The 16761-nt window shown below is 45.9% G+C and overlaps 6 protein-coding genes across 6 annotated transcripts; 2 read left to right on the top strand and 4 right to left on the bottom strand.

Annotated features, from left to right (window-relative positions):
• Nucleotides 1–1627: 1627 nt before the first annotated feature.
• On the bottom strand, nucleotides 1628–3554 carry GGS22DRAFT_5793 (uncharacterized protein). Its single transcript, XM_047967461.1, has 2 exons — nucleotides 3057–3554; nucleotides 1628–2855 (listed from the first exon to the last, which is right to left on the bottom strand). Exons 1-2 carry the CDS (start codon nucleotides 3320–3322, stop codon nucleotides 1823–1825), a joined length of 1299 nt encoding a protein of 432 aa, XP_047823734.1. The 5' UTR covers nucleotides 3323–3554; the 3' UTR covers nucleotides 1628–1822.
• A 584-nt stretch (nucleotides 3555–4138) lies between these two features.
• GGS22DRAFT_5775 (uncharacterized protein) lies at nucleotides 4139–7496 on the bottom strand. Its single transcript, XM_047967456.1, has 3 exons — nucleotides 7080–7496; nucleotides 5270–7015; nucleotides 4139–5196 (listed from the first exon to the last, which is right to left on the bottom strand). The coding sequence occupies exons 1-3, from the start codon at nucleotides 7329–7331 to the stop codon at nucleotides 4672–4674; spliced, it is 2523 nt and encodes an 840-aa protein (XP_047823733.1). The 5' UTR covers nucleotides 7332–7496; the 3' UTR covers nucleotides 4139–4671.
• Nucleotides 7497–8743: 1247 nt separating this feature from the next.
• On the top strand, nucleotides 8744–10117 carry GGS22DRAFT_149439 (Pkr1-domain-containing protein). The gene is made up of 2 exons (XM_047959143.1): nucleotides 8744–9114; nucleotides 9216–10117. Exon 2 carries the CDS (start codon nucleotides 9319–9321, stop codon nucleotides 9796–9798), a length of 480 nt encoding a protein of 159 aa, XP_047823732.1. The 5' UTR covers nucleotides 8744–9114; nucleotides 9216–9318; the 3' UTR covers nucleotides 9799–10117.
• Nucleotides 10118–10220: 103 nt separating this feature from the next.
• On the top strand, nucleotides 10221–10986 carry GGS22DRAFT_5750 (Sm-like ribonucleoprotein). The gene is made up of 3 exons (XM_047967452.1): nucleotides 10221–10350; nucleotides 10458–10507; nucleotides 10571–10986. Exons 1-3 carry the CDS (start codon nucleotides 10337–10339, stop codon nucleotides 10867–10869), a joined length of 363 nt encoding a protein of 120 aa, XP_047823731.1. The 5' UTR covers nucleotides 10221–10336; the 3' UTR covers nucleotides 10870–10986.
• A 26-nt stretch (nucleotides 10987–11012) lies between these two features.
• GGS22DRAFT_5732 (methyltransferase domain-containing protein) lies at nucleotides 11013–12106 on the bottom strand. Its single transcript, XM_047967447.1, has one exon. The coding sequence runs from the start codon at nucleotides 11898–11900 to the stop codon at nucleotides 11157–11159; it is 744 nt and encodes a 247-aa protein (XP_047823730.1). The 5' UTR covers nucleotides 11901–12106; the 3' UTR covers nucleotides 11013–11156.
• Nucleotides 12107–13395: 1289 nt separating this feature from the next.
• GGS22DRAFT_194208 (nonselective cation channel) lies at nucleotides 13396–16678 on the bottom strand (the record flags this gene model as incomplete). The annotated part of the gene is made up of 9 exons (XM_047965471.1): nucleotides 15835–16678; nucleotides 15401–15737; nucleotides 15324–15348; nucleotides 15201–15245; nucleotides 14872–15137; nucleotides 14565–14822; nucleotides 14440–14499; nucleotides 14330–14393; nucleotides 13396–14277 (listed from the first exon to the last, which is right to left on the bottom strand). The coding sequence occupies exons 1-9, from the start codon at nucleotides 16124–16126 to the stop codon at nucleotides 13396–13398; spliced, it is 2229 nt and encodes a 742-aa protein (XP_047823729.1). The 5' UTR covers nucleotides 16127–16678.
• Nucleotides 16679–16761: the final 83 nt, after the last annotated feature.

The following is a 16761-nucleotide window of genomic DNA, read 5'->3' as shown; positions in this document are numbered from 1 at the left end:
CTGCACACTCACGGAGAAAAAAAAACAAGGTAGACTTCAAGCTAAGAATGTATTTCAAATAAGTGGCTTCGTAATTTGGTGTTTAGACGATGACTTCGAAACAACAAAACTTCAAAACTCAAGACAGCTTCCCTGGCAAAAGACTTAGCCAAGGCGATAGTAATAGTATTCATAGTACTGTAGCATAGCAAACGCTGTCGAAAGTTGAAACAAAACACAATCCGCTTTATACGAGTCTCATAAAATAAAATACCTACAATGTGTCTGGTATATAGCTAGGATGAATAATAATATAGAGCAGCGGATCTTGGTAAATCTCGGTGACTTGGCTACTTGGTGACTTGGAATAACGACGATAGTGGATTCGGCGATCCCCAGGTTAACGTGGACCCAATGAATATATCTCTTACGTGTTGATTCCCACGACCCAGATCTCCGGTGAAGTCTTGGCCTTTCCCGGCAAGTAGGATGTTGAAAAGAGCTAAAATCAAGTTTGCGAATAATAAACCCCATTAGTTGTTTCGTTTATAACGTGCTTCGGCTACTGAAAATAGTAAGATTTGATTCGGGACCCATATAGTCCCATAGTCCCATAGTCCCATCTCCCCCTTTTACACGTACATATGAAACTTATATCGGTTGGTATTAACAAGGGAGGTGCCTTATTCAGACCTCCAAACTTTTCCAAAGAGTCGGTAAGCATTGATTGAAATTTCAGATTCGTTGGCAGTTTTCTAGGTTAGTCGCCCTAGAGATGGCTTAGAGGAGACCTCTTAACTTTTAGTGATTAATGGTCAGATTTAGTGTTGGTGGATGCCTCTAAAATTTGACGGGGAATCGGCAATTCCGTGTTTCTGTATGCGAATACGTCACCAACTTAATAGTTTTATGGCGAAGTAAACAATGGGCGAGTATACTGTTCTCCTTAAATTTATTAGTTCCCGATGAATATCGAGTGACCTATCAACTCAAGATCGAGTATCGACGAAAAGGAGGCAACCAACCAGACCGACTACCTATATCCCAAAACCTTCTGTATTATGTATACGACTAACACGAGATAATCACAGAAGACGAAAATGCTCAGAGTACCTAGGTAAGGTAGACACACGTAAGGAATATATTAGTGTATATAGTCATTCTAATCCGAAGCCTTCATCATCAGTCTAGCCGTACGATACAATCTGCATTCATCGCCCGTGTATTCCGTCATGCCACAATCCCGTCGTAAAAATCCGTAACAGTAGGTAATAACCGATCAATAAATTTGTCATATGCTCCGTAAATCGCCCATTCGCCAAGTGATGGAACATTTCTCATGAATACCCGTCCCTTCCCGAAGCAAGAAAGCAATTTGGAACATGTGATGTATAGTAAGTAGGGACGAAAGCAAAGATATAAAACGCCGACGTGATTTGCACCTGTAGAACATGATGATAATGTTGTCCTCTATATATGACCCCTCCCTTTCCGCGCGGAAGAGCGGGGGAGATGTAGAAAAGAAAAGTAAAAAGATAGAAGGGAATATGGTTTTATAAAGAAAAGAGTGGTGTCGTGGCTCATGCTTGATTCGTTTTTTTCTTTCCTCCCTCTCGTCTCCCGAGTCGCGACGTTGGGTTTCGCGCCAGAAATAGGTAGGAAATTCTCATACCCCGTTCGACGCCGCCGCAGCTACCAGTACCAGACCGTTCGCCTGGTAACGTAAGAGCTTTCGTGGTGATGATACAATAGAATCAAGAAACATTTCTCATAACGATATAACAACGAAGATAGTGACAGTGTGACAGTGACGGTGACGGAAATTTCACCTGTGTCGCGCGCTCTAATAACTATGTTGAGCCATTTCGTTTCCGGGATATGGCCCTCCGCCGAGGACGTACTGCTCGAAAGGCAGACAGTTAATCGTCTTTCGCGAGCTTCGTACCCATTTGGGACGAGGGACGTCCTCCCAGTCTTCGTTAGTCAAGGGGTAGAAGTTGTAGGACTCGTGCGATGGTAGGTCGTGGTGTTCGCACTCGAATATGCCTTCCAGATGCAGGCGCTCTAGCTTAGGCAGCTTTCCCCGAAGTCCTGTGAACAGCGACTTGAACGTCCCTTCGTAAAGGTGGATTCCTCCGAGCGATACTTCGAACGGCTTGGCAAGCCCGCGACCGCCGAGACGTAGACGGAGAAGGGTGGAGCCATGTCGCGCGAGAAAGTCCTTGAGGTCGTCCTCCTCGCAGGAAACGCCTTCCAGCGTTAGATCGGTGAGGTTCCTAAACGTGAAGTCCCAAAACAATTCCCGGAAGGATAGGGTGAACTTCGAGTTCTCGCTGGTGTAGGGGTGGAAAGCAAGCTTCAGCTTCCGCAAGCCCTTGGCCAGCTGCAATATGCGACCGAGGCCATTTACGGCCCTGAAAGCGGATCCGGGTCCCTGCAAGCCCGAGGGATCGAGAGTGAGGTTTAGGGTATCTAGGCTGTCGAAAGATTGGGCATGGGTGTACCAATGCGTGCGATGACCTGCCAAGCGGAAAATCTCGAGAGGAAGCCTGTCGATCTTAAAAGTGGATAAGGGGATGCCGTGAAGTGCGAATATGATAGCATCCAAATTGCTATAAGTCTGAGGACGATCTAATTTCCTGCAACTAGGGTAGTCGAAAACCTCTCTCAGCAGACCGTTATTGAGAGGGCATTGCGTGTACGTGATCTCAAGATTCTTAAGATTTGGTAACGCAGAACATGCCTCTCGCAGATCATCCTGCCTTAGATGCAATGGACCGACGGACTTGCGCCCCCTTTCGATCCTCTCAAACTCCTGCCTGGCCGATCCCATAACCTCATTGCGTTGATCCGGAGGTGTCACAAAATGTTGAAACCTGTGGAACTGGTGAGCAAGGTTCTATGTTCTCCGATAAAAAGAACAATTGGTCTCAATATCTTGTTCTGATATAAGAACATGGAAGGTCGTAATATTCATATAGAAGAGAATATATGATATTCGGGGTTGGATTGATCGCAACAATGATTCAAAATGGATTAAACCATATTTAATAAAAACAAAACAAAAAACAACTTACCATGAAGTACTCCATGCGTCATAATAAGAAAGTTCCCCTAGAAAAATGCAGATGGACGTGATACTTCCTCTCAATCGGTCGTGGAGGGCGATGGAGTGTAATCGTTCGATATCGTTCCTCCAGCTAACAGCGGTGAAGTTGGGGGACAACAAGTACTCGTACCCTACATCTGCCAACATACGAGTGACCTCTCGAAGGTTTCTGACTGACTCGGAGTCGCAGTGAGAGAATATGAGTCTCAGAAGCTCGACTGGTAAGGTATCCATAGAGAGCGTATAAGTAAGATGGATATGTTGTTGTTGTTCATATGAAAATTTTCTTTCTTCTTTCCCCGATGTAGAAAAATCAAGAGGCAGTGAGTGGGAGAGCCGGACGATTGGTTGTTATGTCAGATTCAGTGCTGGCAGTGGTCAAGTGTCAAGTGTCAAAGTCTTGTTGAAGTGACCTAAAAAAACTCCGCCAGTTCAGAGAGGATGGAAATTGATCAAAACGCCGCAACAGACCAGATTATGGCCGAGATTTCAAAAGAATGAAAATCCAAGTCCTCCTACGCGTTCTCGACGAATTTTTCTACTTGGAAATGGCGGTTAGTAAATAGGGTAGCGAGCATGGTCATAGCCCGTACTCAACGAAATGGCGGAGTGTTGTATGTTTGGTGCATCTTTCTGCAACAAGCCTTTCCGGTTCTAGGACAAAGGAAAAAAACCGCACCAACTATCGGTGAGCATGAGACACACATATACAATGTACTAATTTCGATATTCTGACGGACAACAGCATAGACTAAAAAATAAATAATAATAAAAAACATCTAATCCCTAAATGTTTCCTTGCGAATGGGTCCTCTTTCTGAGTACCTGCTTCGGGGGCTGAAAGGATTTTGCAAGGTGAGATGGCGGTAAAGCGACCCTTGTATGACCGTGAGAGATGCTGGGTACGGTGAAGGACAAGAAAACAGTACTTAGTACAGGATAGTACAGTGACCTGTATAGGATAGTATGGGAGTACTATGAGAATACTATGAGGAGACAAGGATTTGGATTGTGACTTTGATAGTCCCAGCAGCCCAGTTCCTGCATTAGGCCTCATTGGAGCCGGAAGGCCACCGTCTGCTAGCTAGCTTGGCGGACTGTACGATTCCGACGCAGTGATTCGATTGTAAGCAACCCTGCCAGCCCTGACTGACGTTACTGGCCTTACATGGCCTTACATGTCCCTACATGGCCCTACATAATAATACTGACTAGGGGCCTGACTAGATCTAGCATGTAGCGGGTCGATACAGCTCAGCAGTGGCGTATTCTTCAGCACTATTCGATAGCTCTCAGCTCTGAACTGCCCCCCTTGCATTTTATTAGATTTTTTCTTTTCGAGACGGTGACAACAATGCGAAACCCAACTGATCGGGCACAATCTTGAATTCCCGTCGGTGAGAGGCAAATAGGAGCCCGACTTTTCATATCCCACCTTTTACTGCTTCTAGAACGCTTTTTTAGAAAAATAAAATAATAAACCCGCTTTGTGTCCCGAAATAGAGCCGTGTTCCCATTGAGGCTCCCTCAATAATAAATACGATATAACGAAACTCCTAAGCTCTAAAGCATCGAGTCATAGTTCATAGCCTGGCATGTCTCGCCTTGAATATAGCCACCTTGTCGTCGTAAAACAGTATCTCACGTAAACGAAACCGTGCGGCTGACCCACCCAAATCACCCTCTTGTACCGAGTCTGCCTCAGACTCAGCGTCATCGGATACATCTGTTAAGTCATCCCCAGCGTCCGCTTGACTCCCGTTACTATTGTCATCGTTCACATCATCCTCGTCCTCTTCCGTCTCTTCGTCAGCCTCACTACCGTCATCTTCATTGTCATCGTCTTCCTCGATCACAATGGCACCTTGCCCCTGGTTTCCACTGCCCGTATTGCCACTACTAATATCACTTGGTCGGGTCTCTAATATTTCGAAGCATTTGGACCCTATACCTACGTAGCAAAGCTGGATTTCTGTTCGCAATGTGATGATGTCAACGAGCTGGAGCGCAAGCTCCTTTGGCTCGAAGCTAGCGATGTGCTCCATCATGAAAGGGATGTGTAGAGAGCGAAGCTGCGGGATGTTTGGCAGTCGCTGAAGGAACGGGTGCTGTAGCACAAAAACTGTCAGTTTTCACTCGTCAAAAGCAGTGCAGGAAGCTCAGAGGAGCGCTTTCGCTTACCCAGTCCTTGTAATCAAATGCCGCGGAGAGCTCCTTCAAATTCGGCATTTTCCCACTTGTAATGTACGAAACTATTTCACTACTAAGCACCCAGCTTGACCAGCGCCGGCCTTCTCCTGATTCGTCCGAGCTATCAAGGAGAAGCTTCTTTAGGCTTGATTTATGCCGTTTTATCGCTCCCTTGAATATCTGGTCAAGTTTCACAGCTGGAAGCGGTGTGCGTCGTCGATCTTGCAAGAAAAGGACCTCCAAACTATTTGGTGCGAGTGTTTCTTTAATGAAACTAATGAGAGTACTCGAAGCATTATCTGTATGTATGTGTTTCAATGCAAGGTGATACTGGGTCGGCGCGCCAGTAGGTGCGCCATGGACCGGGGATGTAGGATGAAATTGCCTTCTGAGAGTTCTCCAGAGGTGATCAACGAACATGCAGTCTATGATGGTGAGACTTGTCAGAACACTCCAGTCGATCGCTTTTGTGCAAACCTGTAGCGACAGCGGTACTCGCTCGAGCTCTAACGTTTCCAGCTGGAGCTTTCCATCGAGACGTTTTCTCTCCGTGCGCGATTCGTGAGAGTCATTATATGACCACTGAGTCTCCTGATATGATGTACCGATCGCACCCATCGTGGTGAGTGGGGCATGCGCGGCATTGGAACTGGAGCCGAATTCCTCGGCCCCGTTAAGCTGCGATGTAGAGCCCTGTCCTTGAGAGGGGATTGTTGGTTCTTTCTCTCGGAGCTTCGCAGATTTTCGTCGAATGTCATATATTCTGCCGACGAGAACTCCCAGAACACCACCTAATCTCCTATCGCCAATTCTACTTTCGCCGGGCCAACGAGCATTATGATCGACTTGTTGCAGCGCATAACTATCCCACGCCTGCGCAAAGTCGGCCATTCGAGATTTTTGCGAGATTCCCACTCGAAGTTCTCGGAGGCAAGGTTTCGAACGCTCGATAAGTACTGACATCTCATCTAGGTAGGCAAGTTCATCAATGTCTAAAACCGTCAAGCTCTTCAAAGGCGGTAAAACACTGAAGGTCGGATACTCGACCTGGCTCTCTGAATACTTGATCGGCTGTGTCACAGATGGGTGAAAATCACTAGGTAGTGTATTGCCGACAGGTGTCATTGTACTTCCTAGAGGTGGAACAGCTAGAGGCGGTGGTGGAGGGGGTTGGATCGGACTAGAAATAGACGACGAAGCATCGGGAATCTCAGAATTGTCATGCCAACGGATCCAGACCTTCTCGAGCTTGGGTTCGCCTTTGACGTAATGATCCTGAAGGGATGCGAGAGCCATAAAGACTTCTGACAGAACACCAGTAGGCATATCCCACACAAACGTCTCTAAGTTGATCATCTTTCCGACGGCAATGGCCACTAACGTTCCAAGCATCTTTCCGCTCTCTTTAGTAACCATGTACTCGGATGTCCAGTCTTTAGGCCCATTACCAAGCGAAAATTTACGTGTATATCTTGCGTATTGATTGTCTGCGAGCCTCTTGGAAGGGTCATCATACCCAGAGCTTCCTCGTAGCCATCTCGACCTCTGGGCGAACTTACTACCCAAGCATAGGGTAGCTAGTCCGTATGTAAGCGCATCGACATTTTTGCTGTCGGACGTAGGGACGGTGTCATCGGGCCAGACAATATCGAACCGGGCATATATCTGTGGTATTGTCAGGTAGTAGAGTGTGGAGTTTGTCAAGGTTAATGAGGTAAGATCATTCGTATGAGTAACCTAAATAATAATAGTTAGAATATCGTTGTAGAGTCTATGACCTAGGTAGGTATCTAAGACTTGCCTCCTTCACGATGAGTCTTAGGATGTCGACAGGAAGATCGAGAAGTTGTAATGGTCTCGGCTTAGCTCCTATTGCTTCCCACTCGGGTCCCTTATCTCTAAGAAGTTTCGACAAGTTCGGCATAGGCAGCTCGCGCACAGTCAAGTCGGATGATGATTCGGGTAGGTGCTGTCCATTCTCTTGCCGTGTCTGCGTATGCGAAACCAACGACTCCTTCAGGTTGGAGTGGCTTGAATCCGGACTGTTAGCCATGATGCTTCTTCGTTGTCACTTTCCCTAATTTGTGATGTCGCTCAGTATTAAAGGCGCCCTAAACATCGGGTCGCATGCTGTCAAGAATTGGTGGGCGCAGTCGAAGATGATCGATACTGCTAATTAGAGTCCGAATAAAACGACCACGGAGACAATGTCACAGTATCGCGCAGAATGGACGCTAATAATAGCTTCCGGCGATCTAATAAGTAGGTAGAAGGAGTACGAGTCGGCTGAAAAGATATGGATGTATTGACGTGCGTCAATGTGGTTTAAGACGGCGATCTGGAAACTAAGTACTAAGTGCTAAGTGCTAATGTACCTAGACGATTAAACAAAGAGTAAATTTGGTGGACGGTGTAGAAGAATGAAGAGTGTCACCTGAATTGTCAGTGGTAAGGTAATAATGTGATAAAGATGCGTATTGATGTTTACGGGTAGGATGTATGTATTGTGTATTTTCATGAGATCAGTGGTAAGGCTAGGTAGGTTGGAGCTGGATCTGTACTTGACTTTTGACTCCTTTGGCAGAAATACGTAGAATTGTAGAATTACGTGCTTCTAATTGGCCTGTTGCATGGCAGCATGGGTAGGCACGGGGCATATGGGCGCGTAAAACAATAAGGTTAGCACCTTCACCCGAAAATGATCGGCGGGATACCTTCTACGACCCACGGTAGGAAGGCAGCACTGGTACAACGACTGGTTATCGATAGTCTTGGGTAGGTACTTGCTGCGCGATGTCGCATAGAATACCTGGTATGTACATGTATGTACATATTGCTTACAACTTGATGAACTTCAATATCCGGAGAATTGATGGTAATTGATAGCCTCAATTTTGGTTCTTGTCAAGTAGCGTTCTAGATAATTATTTAAAGAAATAGTATGAGTATGAAACTACCTACCTATATATTTATCTACCTAGTAGTATGAGAGTATGTAAGTGAGCTCGATAACCCATCCATGATATTTCTATGTAATAGGTAGGTACTAATAATCGTAGCTTCCTCACGCATACCTCGGCTTCCATAATCCATCTTAGTCTATATCCTTTGACACATTTGGTAGTAGATAGCGATTACATTATTCTGACATCTAACACACCCGATGAGAATGGATATATTTTACGAATCTTTCATCTTCACGGTACCTAGTTCTTTTCTTCGGTGAGAAAACTTAATGATTTACTTTATTGGATCTTCCCGAATTGCCTGCCCACTGGGCAGATATTGCCCGTTTTAAACGATTTGAACGATAAGGTTAGCATGGGTCAGGTTTAGGTAACTGAAGTTGCAACCTGAGCCCCTCCAAAGCCCCGCCTCTCCATAACTCTCCATAATCTACCCGTGCATCTTTTCACTGGTACAACTGGTACCTGCCCTCAACGTCTTATCCTTTATTACGACGATACGTCCTCCTTTCCCTCCTTGTTACCTCTCGGTTCTTCCCCAACCTCTTTATTCTTAAATATTTTATATGTATAAGTCTATCTAGTAGACTCTTGCGACCTGTATTCATCATAGACTATTCTTATTTGTTACCGTGCATCGGTCGATGACTAGCTATCTTTTGACGTTCTAGGTTCCGGGGATTTTCTGGTAGGGAGCTTGCCCTTCAAATGTTCACTGCCCCGCTCAACTTTCCAGGTTGTTTTTGTTCCTTTAGTCGCGCGGTTTGTCTTGTGGCTAAATCTGCCAGTTTTCTTGCGCCGTGTCCTGTCTTTCTATGACTAGATGACTGCCTTGGTCACTGCCTAACAACACGTTGGCCTTAAACCAAAGTTAGTTTTAAATATGTCTCTGTCACATCAGTTTCCATCTGGCTTGTTGCTGTCTTCTGCTCATCTTACTCTCTCGTCTATACTGACTTTACAAAACTTAGATTACTAGCAAGCATTCGAACAATCTTTTGTTGTCGCATATCGATCCACCCCGCACAGAACTTGTCGCATCTACATACCGAGACTTGATCTGTGTTGAAAATCATGGCTAGCTTCATGCAGGATCTCTGGGAGTCCATCTTCACTCCCGGTACAACACCGACACTCCTAGTTGCAACCAATGCCACCTTTGCCTGTCTCCAGCTCGTCCTTCTTCTCCTGTTGGTCGCAACATACAGTATCCATTTCATAATACTGTCGTTCTTGTGTGGAGGACTCTGGTGGGCTATCAACTGGTTTGCGGCCGAGTTAAGAGTCGCCCAGGCAAAGGAGGCTAGGGAAAAGGCACGTTCTGAACGAGCCGCGGCAGTGAAATCATCAGAAGACAGTGAGACCGAAGTAGAGACAGCCTTTATTCCGAAAAGTAAAGCAACATTGGCAAGCAAAGAGTTAGAAGTTACGGAGCAGACAGGGGAGTTAAAGCTCCGTACAGAACCGTCATCCTCGTCAGGAACAAAATCTAGTGCCAGTACAGAAGATGAATGGGAAAAGGTATCCGAGAATGAAAATGAGAAGGACAAATGAATTCACGAATTCACAAATCCAACGATTACGATGAACCGATATAGGATGTTAGGAGGAAGCATTTGCACGAGCGTATGTAGCTAGTTGGGGTCGGCGGCATAATGGCATTATATACCTGTTTCAGAACCTTTAGAGTTTATACCATCATCGCATTTTATTTCTAGTATCTTCTGGACCTCTATATTCACATTTTATCAAGGCGATTGTTACCGTTCAATTCATACATTTAGGTACATAGGTACATAGCATAGCGGCCTGAGATTACTGGGGCTGCGGAGGTGACGATTGAGGATATTTCAGGCACTTAGGTACTTAGGTACGTATCTTTCAAAATAAGCTACATAATCCATCACGTGACTAGTCTCGAATAGTGATAACGAACTTCAATTTTCACAGTCGTGGAACTTTGCTAAGTACTTTATCCAAGCTCTCTTAAACGCGACCGACTTACCTCAAACTTATAAGCTTTACATCACGCCGCATAGCAACACACGACTTAATTTTCTTGGTTTCGCAAAGCTATTAGCAATCGGTCAAGATGAAGCTCGTCAGGTAAGCTAAATCAAATTATTTTCGGCGCATAATCATGTGTTAAATCATCCATGTCACGAAGCTACATCTACGGCTCCAATGCTAACCGCGATGTTTTTTTTTTCCAGATTCTTGATGAAATGTGCCAACGAGACGGTGACGATTGAGCTCAAGAATGGTACGCGCACCGCTTCTCTCCTTTCCCTTCGCCAATGCAAGAACTAACCAAGCTCTTCATTAGGAACCATCGTACATGGCACAATCACGTCGGTCTCCCCACTAATGAACACCGCCTTGCGAACGGTGAAGATGACTCCACGCGGTCAAGATCCCATCCCTCTTGACACGATGAACATCCGAGGATCTACCATTCGATACTTCATTCTTCCCGATTCGCTTCCCCTCGATACCCTTCTCATTGACGACTCGGTGAAGCCCAAGAACAAGGCTCGCAAGGAGGCAGCAGATCGAGGCACCCGGGGTGGAGGACGCGGCAGGGGCAGAGGACGAGGACGTGGTCGTGGCCGAGGCAGACCTTGAACAGGTCGTTAGTTCTGATGGATTGTTGGTAAATAATTTTACGGCATAGCTGCGCCTTCGACGTGATAGGAGAAGGTAGGCAGCTTGCAGTTCAGGCAATGGAAATGCTATACTCGAGTACGGAGTGAGTGGGCATTGCTCTTACGGCGTTGGGGGGCACATGAAAACCATAAAGAATGGCAAAAGCTGGTATGGCTCCTTTGCACCTACTATTTTCACATGAAGAGCTGAGGGCTCACAAGAAATAATAAAGTCCCATTGGCACACCACCCAAAGATCTTACGTGTTTACTCTATCCAGATCCTGATGATCTGCAGTCTTTCCCATCCGGCCTTTTTCCCACTTGTCCCAACAGTCGCGACGTTCCAAGCCTCGCCAAAGGCTCGAATCCTCTCCTTGACTTCCTCCGGCTTGTTTTGCGCACAGAGCAAGATGTATGCGCAGCCTTTTTTCGATAGTACTTGAGGCAGGCTGTTGATCAACCTATCCGTCGTTTCCATCCCGTCCCTACCGCCCGCGTATGATAGCGAGAGCATGTATGAATCGTCATCAAACGTCGGTTTCTTATCCGGGTGTGGAAAGTCCGCTAGTCCCGGCTGCTTAGGTAGTTCCGGGGTCGGGACATATGGAGGGTTGAAGATCAATACATCTACTGATCCATCTTTCAGGGGCGTTCTTAGGTCGCCTTGGGAAGCCCCAAGATACATGCCATGCGACGCTGTGTTTTCCGATGCGGCTTTCTTCGCTGTCTCATCCGTAGCCTTACATGCGTAAGCATTCACGTCAACGGCGGTTGCCAGAACGTTTCGGGATCCGAAGAGGACTTTTGCGTGTGCGTTGACGAAGGCGATGACTACTCCCGAGCCGGATCCTATCTCCACCACCAACGGAACGTATCCATCTCCAAAGCGAGTTTGGAGAAATATTGTCTGGTCGGTAGACGAGAGCGTATCTAATAGTAGGAATGAATCTTCTGCTGGTTCATACACCCTCTCGTACGCCACGTGTGACGTGTCGGGCGTTGGAAGCATCTCTTCTCCGTTGATGGTCGAGGGAATGTCAAGACGACAGAATTAAGTCAAACTGTAAAAATTTTAATCGGGAAATAGGTTACGAGCACGTGATATCCTAGGCTCTACGCGATAGGGGAGATGAGTCTATTGATTCGTTGTGAATGCCAATTTAGCATTATCCCAACCACAGCTGATATCGTGTCGGACGTCCCACGGGAGCAGACATCCCCAGGTTTTAACCATGATTCATAGGTATTTGTCGCCAACTTTGGCGAATATCACCGCAACCGATACCCTGAGCAAGCCTCACATCGCCCATTCCAATAGGACGGATTGAATCCGTTGCCATGCAAAATCATCGTGAAAATCGACCAATTCACAGCGACTATCACCGACGATCTGTGTCAATCAATTAGCCACACATATATGACATGCTGCAGAAGGGAAATGACCAGGTCGCAAGCATACCTATCAGCAAGTCCAGCCATGAAGAAACACCCTCACATCTCTCTCAGCTAGATAACTCCCTCTCGAGCCCATCTTCACATAACAGCACACTCGCAGCCCGGGTCGCCTCTACTGGGGCCGGCGCCCCATCGCCAGCGACGGTTGATGTCCATAATCATGCGAACCCGGTGCGTGTCGTAGCAACCCGGCATCAGGCAGGCGGGACACAAGCCCGTGACGTAGACGATCTGCGGCGCATCGCGCGCCACGCCGTCCCCGAACTGGGGACACGTATCGAAGCCCTGGCCGGGCCAGCACGGGCGGTAGATGTGCAGCCAATGGTGTCGGCAGCAGCGGCTGCAGAAGTCTAAGGAGGAAGGGGAGGGAGGGTTAGCGAACTTTAATTTCTTGGATGGTCTGGGAAAGGGGGGAGTGAGTGACGTTGAGGCATGACAATTATCTTGTCTTCATTGATAAGATATTTTTGAGGTTATACGTACGGATGGTTGTGCACATTATGCCGTCTTCCTCGAGCAGGACAGGGCAGGTGGTTTAATAAGTTGGTAGTAATGTATTTTAGAAGTGTTTGCTGCAAAGTTTTCCTAGGTGTGTGGAATGAAATAGGTTGGAAGAGTGCAAGGACGCTTATAGCTCAGGGTCCGAATTGCACCTTCCGTCCGAATAGTTACTTACAAATGCAAACACTATCGAGACCCTCCCGTACCTTCCAACTTATCCTCGGGTCTCCGATTACATATTATTTTGGTTGCGCGGGGACCGAGCAGGCAATGCTTGGGGGAAATACTTTGGCACTCTCATCCATGTGTGTGGATTGTAGCCATAGCACTATCAGGTACCTAGTGATGAACTGGCGATATGAACACTGTATTTAATATGACACCGAGACTCGATTTTCCGTTGTAGTATTCATTGTGTATGCTATATGAAGTGCTTAATTCTAATACAAGCCCAATTTTGCTAGTCTTAAGTTGTACGCCTACGCTCCCGAGAATTCAAAACGATTCATCTTTATATAAATGTAGGTACATATGTAGTTGTGTCAACCCTATGATTCTTGGGTCTTCCTGTCATCATCATCACTGTTGTATATCCTTGTCAGCATCTCCTCAATCCTCGAAGTAGTACGCTCCAATGAACCCAGACGGCTTGTTAGATCTTCGATTTCGGATGATTCGCTCATAATAGCACGTATTTGTTCCGTCAGCATCCCATATGGGGCTATCGAGTCTCTACGGCTCGGTGGTTTAAATGACTGTGGTTCTTGTGGCTCTTGAGGTTGCTGCTGCTGCTGCTGCCGTTCTTGTCGCTGTTGATTCGCGTCGCCATTGTCCTGCTTCTTACTCGGCTCTACCAATGTAGAGGTCTGGTTTCGGGCAAATTGTCTCCGAATCATATGATGCGTAAGTTCATCGTCAACTGCAATATCGTTCTCGACCGAATCAGGGGGGGAAATATCAAATACAGCTTGAATATCTCCGTGGCTCGTTATTCTCCATCTCTCCCAGAACCAGCTTCGGCTACGACGTTTCTTCGGCAGCTGCTCTGTGGGATATTGCGCTAACTCCGTATCTGACCATAAAAGTCGCCTCTCTACCACGGCAATGAAGAGCAGCACTGGTAGGTTGATTGTCCTAACCGTTGCCACATGGATCTTGTGGAACCAACGGGGACTAACCACAAATCGCATCGGAACCAGAACGAATAAGGCAATGATGTTAAACGGCGGCTGATATGCAAATATAGCATCACTCTTCACACCTTCGAGGGTTAAAACGGCTTTTCGAAATTGGATCTCGGCGGTGGCGTTGCTGACAATAGTACTGAAGGTATTCGAGAGCATCGACACCAATATTGTCAAGAATAGCGTGTTACCCAAGAACGCAAATGTAATCATCAAAGTTGGTCCTAGAAGCCAGTGGAATTCCGTCTAGAATAAACATATTAGACACGAGTGCATGTGATATATGATGTTCACCTACAGAACGTGAAATGCCAGTGCCATCCAACCCAAACCAGATCCATAGCATCCATTTACTAATAGTCCTGCTTATCATTAGTATTTGGTAATCTCTTAAGTTCTAAAACTTACACAATATTATGACGTCCTTCTGCTAGCCATACCATGGAAAGCAAGAACCCACCAAAGCACCTAGTTCTCGTTAGTTTCCTAATTACTTTAAGGCAATTGTGAGCAATGATTCAAAGCACACTTACCAACCTGCCAAAGCCGTCAGGAGAGTGAAATCCGCCATCATCGATCGTAAGGATAAAAACACCAAGTTGTCTGAGAGTAGGTTGAATGCTAGTCGCGGTACGAGTACAGGGGCTCCCATAGCAAGTACGTCGAGAGCTTGTTGCCCTGGCTCGGGTTGCCCGCTTTTCCAACCGTAAAGCCTCAAAATTAAATAGGCCCAATAGACTAATGCAAACATAACATCTAAGAAAGACCACAAATTTTGTGTGTACACGTTCCTGTTTCATTAATAAGTAAACTGAAGATGAGGGCATCGGTCAGACGTACCATCCATGTGCAAGGAGTGTCGCAAACTGATCTAGAACCCAACCGAACGCATAAACCGAAAACGCAACCTCCAGAACGCTTAAGTACTCTGCCTTCCTCTCCAGCATGAATAGGAGGTATAGTATAAGGAGGATCACGAATTGGGTTATCTCCAACATGTTTCTCGTACGAGGCACTATTAAACGATACTGGTTCAGCAGGGGCGCCTCATGTGGCTCATATAACGATATGGGCTTCTGCTTGTATCGGTCCGGTATCATATCCAACTAGTAAAGTTAGTATTGGCTTCTAAAAGCTCAAAAAAGGTTCTCTCATATATGAATGTTTACTTGGAGATGGAAGGCCTTGAATAGAATGAAATAAATTTCCACATACTATAGTCACATTAGCTTTATAAATAACGTGAATATTTTATTATTATACTTACCAAATGTAGAAGGGGTATATATGACCTGACCAATATAAATCGCGTTGACCCTACTACATGTGAGCTTCATTGCACACTATTGAATGGGCTATGTCCACTTACACCTTCTGGCAATGTGTCGAGCTGAGAAAATGTTTGCTACCAGTTAAGACAGCAACTTCAAGGGCAGGTAATGTTCTATTTTGGCTCAGCGCAGGTCCTAGAAAGGCCTCTTGACGAACTTCTTCAGGTGCATTCTGAAAAGGGCCGAACCCGGCCACTAAGATGTTCGCTAGAAGGAGTAATCCTTCAGATCCTGGGTTATCATCGCCGAAGCGTCTTAATATACGAGTCGCTACCAACTCGCAAAGTGTTGCTCGTGTAAAATGAACATTTTGTCTACTGGTCATATGCTCTTGTTCATGCAGGAACTGAGATCTGTTTACGAGTAAACAGTAAACTATATAGTAATTAGCTACATGTTGGGAGTAGAGGCAGTTTAGGTGTGAGATATCCATGGTTTATAAGACTTGAGGCCCTTGAATATTTCTACGTACCGATAGATATGTCATTCTGCTCATAAAGCTTGTCTACCAAGGGTCGGACAACCGATATATTGAGTCGAATATCTGTTAATTGCTCCAGCGTGAGGTAATCTTCGACTATGCTGATGACGTCCCTTCGTATCCTGTGGATATTCGTATACACCGGGAGGTGAGCATGAGGATTTGTATTGCAACTGAATAGTGGCTCCTGGTCTAGGGCGTTGCCAAAAACATTCCGATTTAAAAGTGGCTGTTCCTCTGCTTCTCGCAGCCGCACCGTTCGCCGACGGGGATTGAGCATCATGAAAATTTAGAAATCCACATCAAAAGAAAAACAAAAACCCTGTCCTAAACCAAGACTCAACTCATGATCTAGGTACGTAAGTTGCAAGATACGCCGTAATCATGAATATACCACTTAAACTAATGAGCGTTGATAGAACAGCATTAAGCCGTTTAGCTAATGGTTGTAATATGTGTTTATGTGGTTGAAAAGTGGGCGATTTGAGAGAATGTTGGAATTTCCCTGACAATTGAATGGTGGTACGGATGGGTTTTAGTGTAACTTTGTGTTGACGTGGTTGTGATATCGCCGTGGAGAGAGAATCGAAGCTTAAAAGTCCCTCGGTTTCGTGGATAGATATTGTTGGTTAGAGAATATGTGTAGATCATGGATGAAAGAAAATGTTTACGTCTAGGGCTGGTATCTAGCCGCGAGAGATAATAGATATCAGTGTTTCACTTTTTCAGATCCCTTTCCACATGTAATCTTAGGAGTTTATCGCTCGTGTTTTAACTAGGTAGATGGGCAAATGGGTAGCTCCTTCCTACGCACAACAACCTAGATATACCAAGAGATATATGTAGATTAAGTTGGCGACAGCTGCACATTGACGTCGACGGGGCTTTCCTAGGTTCTGCAACATGCTCGACACATGC

Source organism: Annulohypoxylon maeteangense (genome assembly GCF_022496945.1).
Source record: "Annulohypoxylon maeteangense strain CBS 123835 unplaced genomic scaffold GGS22scaffold_1, whole genome shotgun sequence".
NCBI lineage: Eukaryota > Fungi > Ascomycota > Sordariomycetes > Xylariales > Hypoxylaceae > Annulohypoxylon > Annulohypoxylon maeteangense.
This window is presented reverse-complemented; position numbering and strand designations above follow the sequence as displayed.